This window comes from Pterocles gutturalis, unplaced genomic scaffold, assembly GCF_000699245.1.
Source record: "Pterocles gutturalis isolate BGI_N339 unplaced genomic scaffold, ASM69924v1 scaffold8228, whole genome shotgun sequence".
Lineage (NCBI taxonomy): Eukaryota > Metazoa > Chordata > Aves > Pterocliformes > Pteroclidae > Pterocles > Pterocles gutturalis.
Genome location: NW_010120384.1, coordinates 6,770 through 7,444, shown reverse-complemented (window position 1 = coordinate 7,444; position 675 = coordinate 6,770). Strand labels below are relative to the sequence as shown.

The 675-nt window shown below is 51.3% G+C and overlaps 1 protein-coding gene across 1 annotated transcript in view; it reads right to left on the bottom strand.

Annotated features, from left to right (window-relative positions):
* Positions 1-675, bottom strand: part of KIAA0100 (KIAA0100 ortholog) — a gene marked incomplete at its 5' end in the record, with an annotated part of 8,610 nt that overhangs the window by 1,174 nt on the left and 6,761 nt on the right. The window contains 1 exon segment of the mRNA XM_010076884.1: positions 140-359. Coding sequence (XP_010075186.1) covers positions 140-359 — 220 coding nt within the window.

Sequence of the window (675 nt, the reverse complement as noted above, 5' to 3'; positions counted from 1 at the left end):
CTGGGGGCGGGCTGGGGGTCAGCCAGGACCCAGACCCCCCTCCTCAGCAGCTCCCCACAAACAGATCCTGGACACGCAGCCCGAGCCACTCGGGGACATCCCTCCGGTGCCAGGGAGGAGGGTGACTATGAGCCTCTCACCTGTTGTCACCAGCTTGGACTTGTCTTCCTCATCCCCGACCTCCTCTTCCTCTACATTGCGGCCGGGGAAGAAGAAACCCATCATCCTGTGGAAGAACTGGTGGGTGAGCTGGATGGTGAGGGGGACCACGTTCACCTGCGGGAGAGAGGGGTGTCACAGCTGGGCACACGCTGCCCCACGCCCCACGAGGACCCTGTTAACAAATACTGGTTGTTTGGCTTAAAGAAGTACATTTTAAATAGAACGAATCAGAGCTGTAAGGCTGTGTGATTTACTGTGCTTTACGCAGGGAGCAGCTAGATTTGCTAAAGCCCGAGTTCATGAGCTGTAAATTTCCACTTATGTCTATTTTTCCTTTTAATAGCTGGTACAGTGTGCTGTGTTTTGGGTTTTTAGTGTGAGAATAATGCAGATAACACATTAAGTGGCTAAGTGTTATGGTTAAGCATTTATCCTAAGTTGGAAACTTTTTATCCCAAGCCTGGGACTTTTGCAGTTTCTCAGACTGGAAGATACGGAAGCTTCAAGGCTACA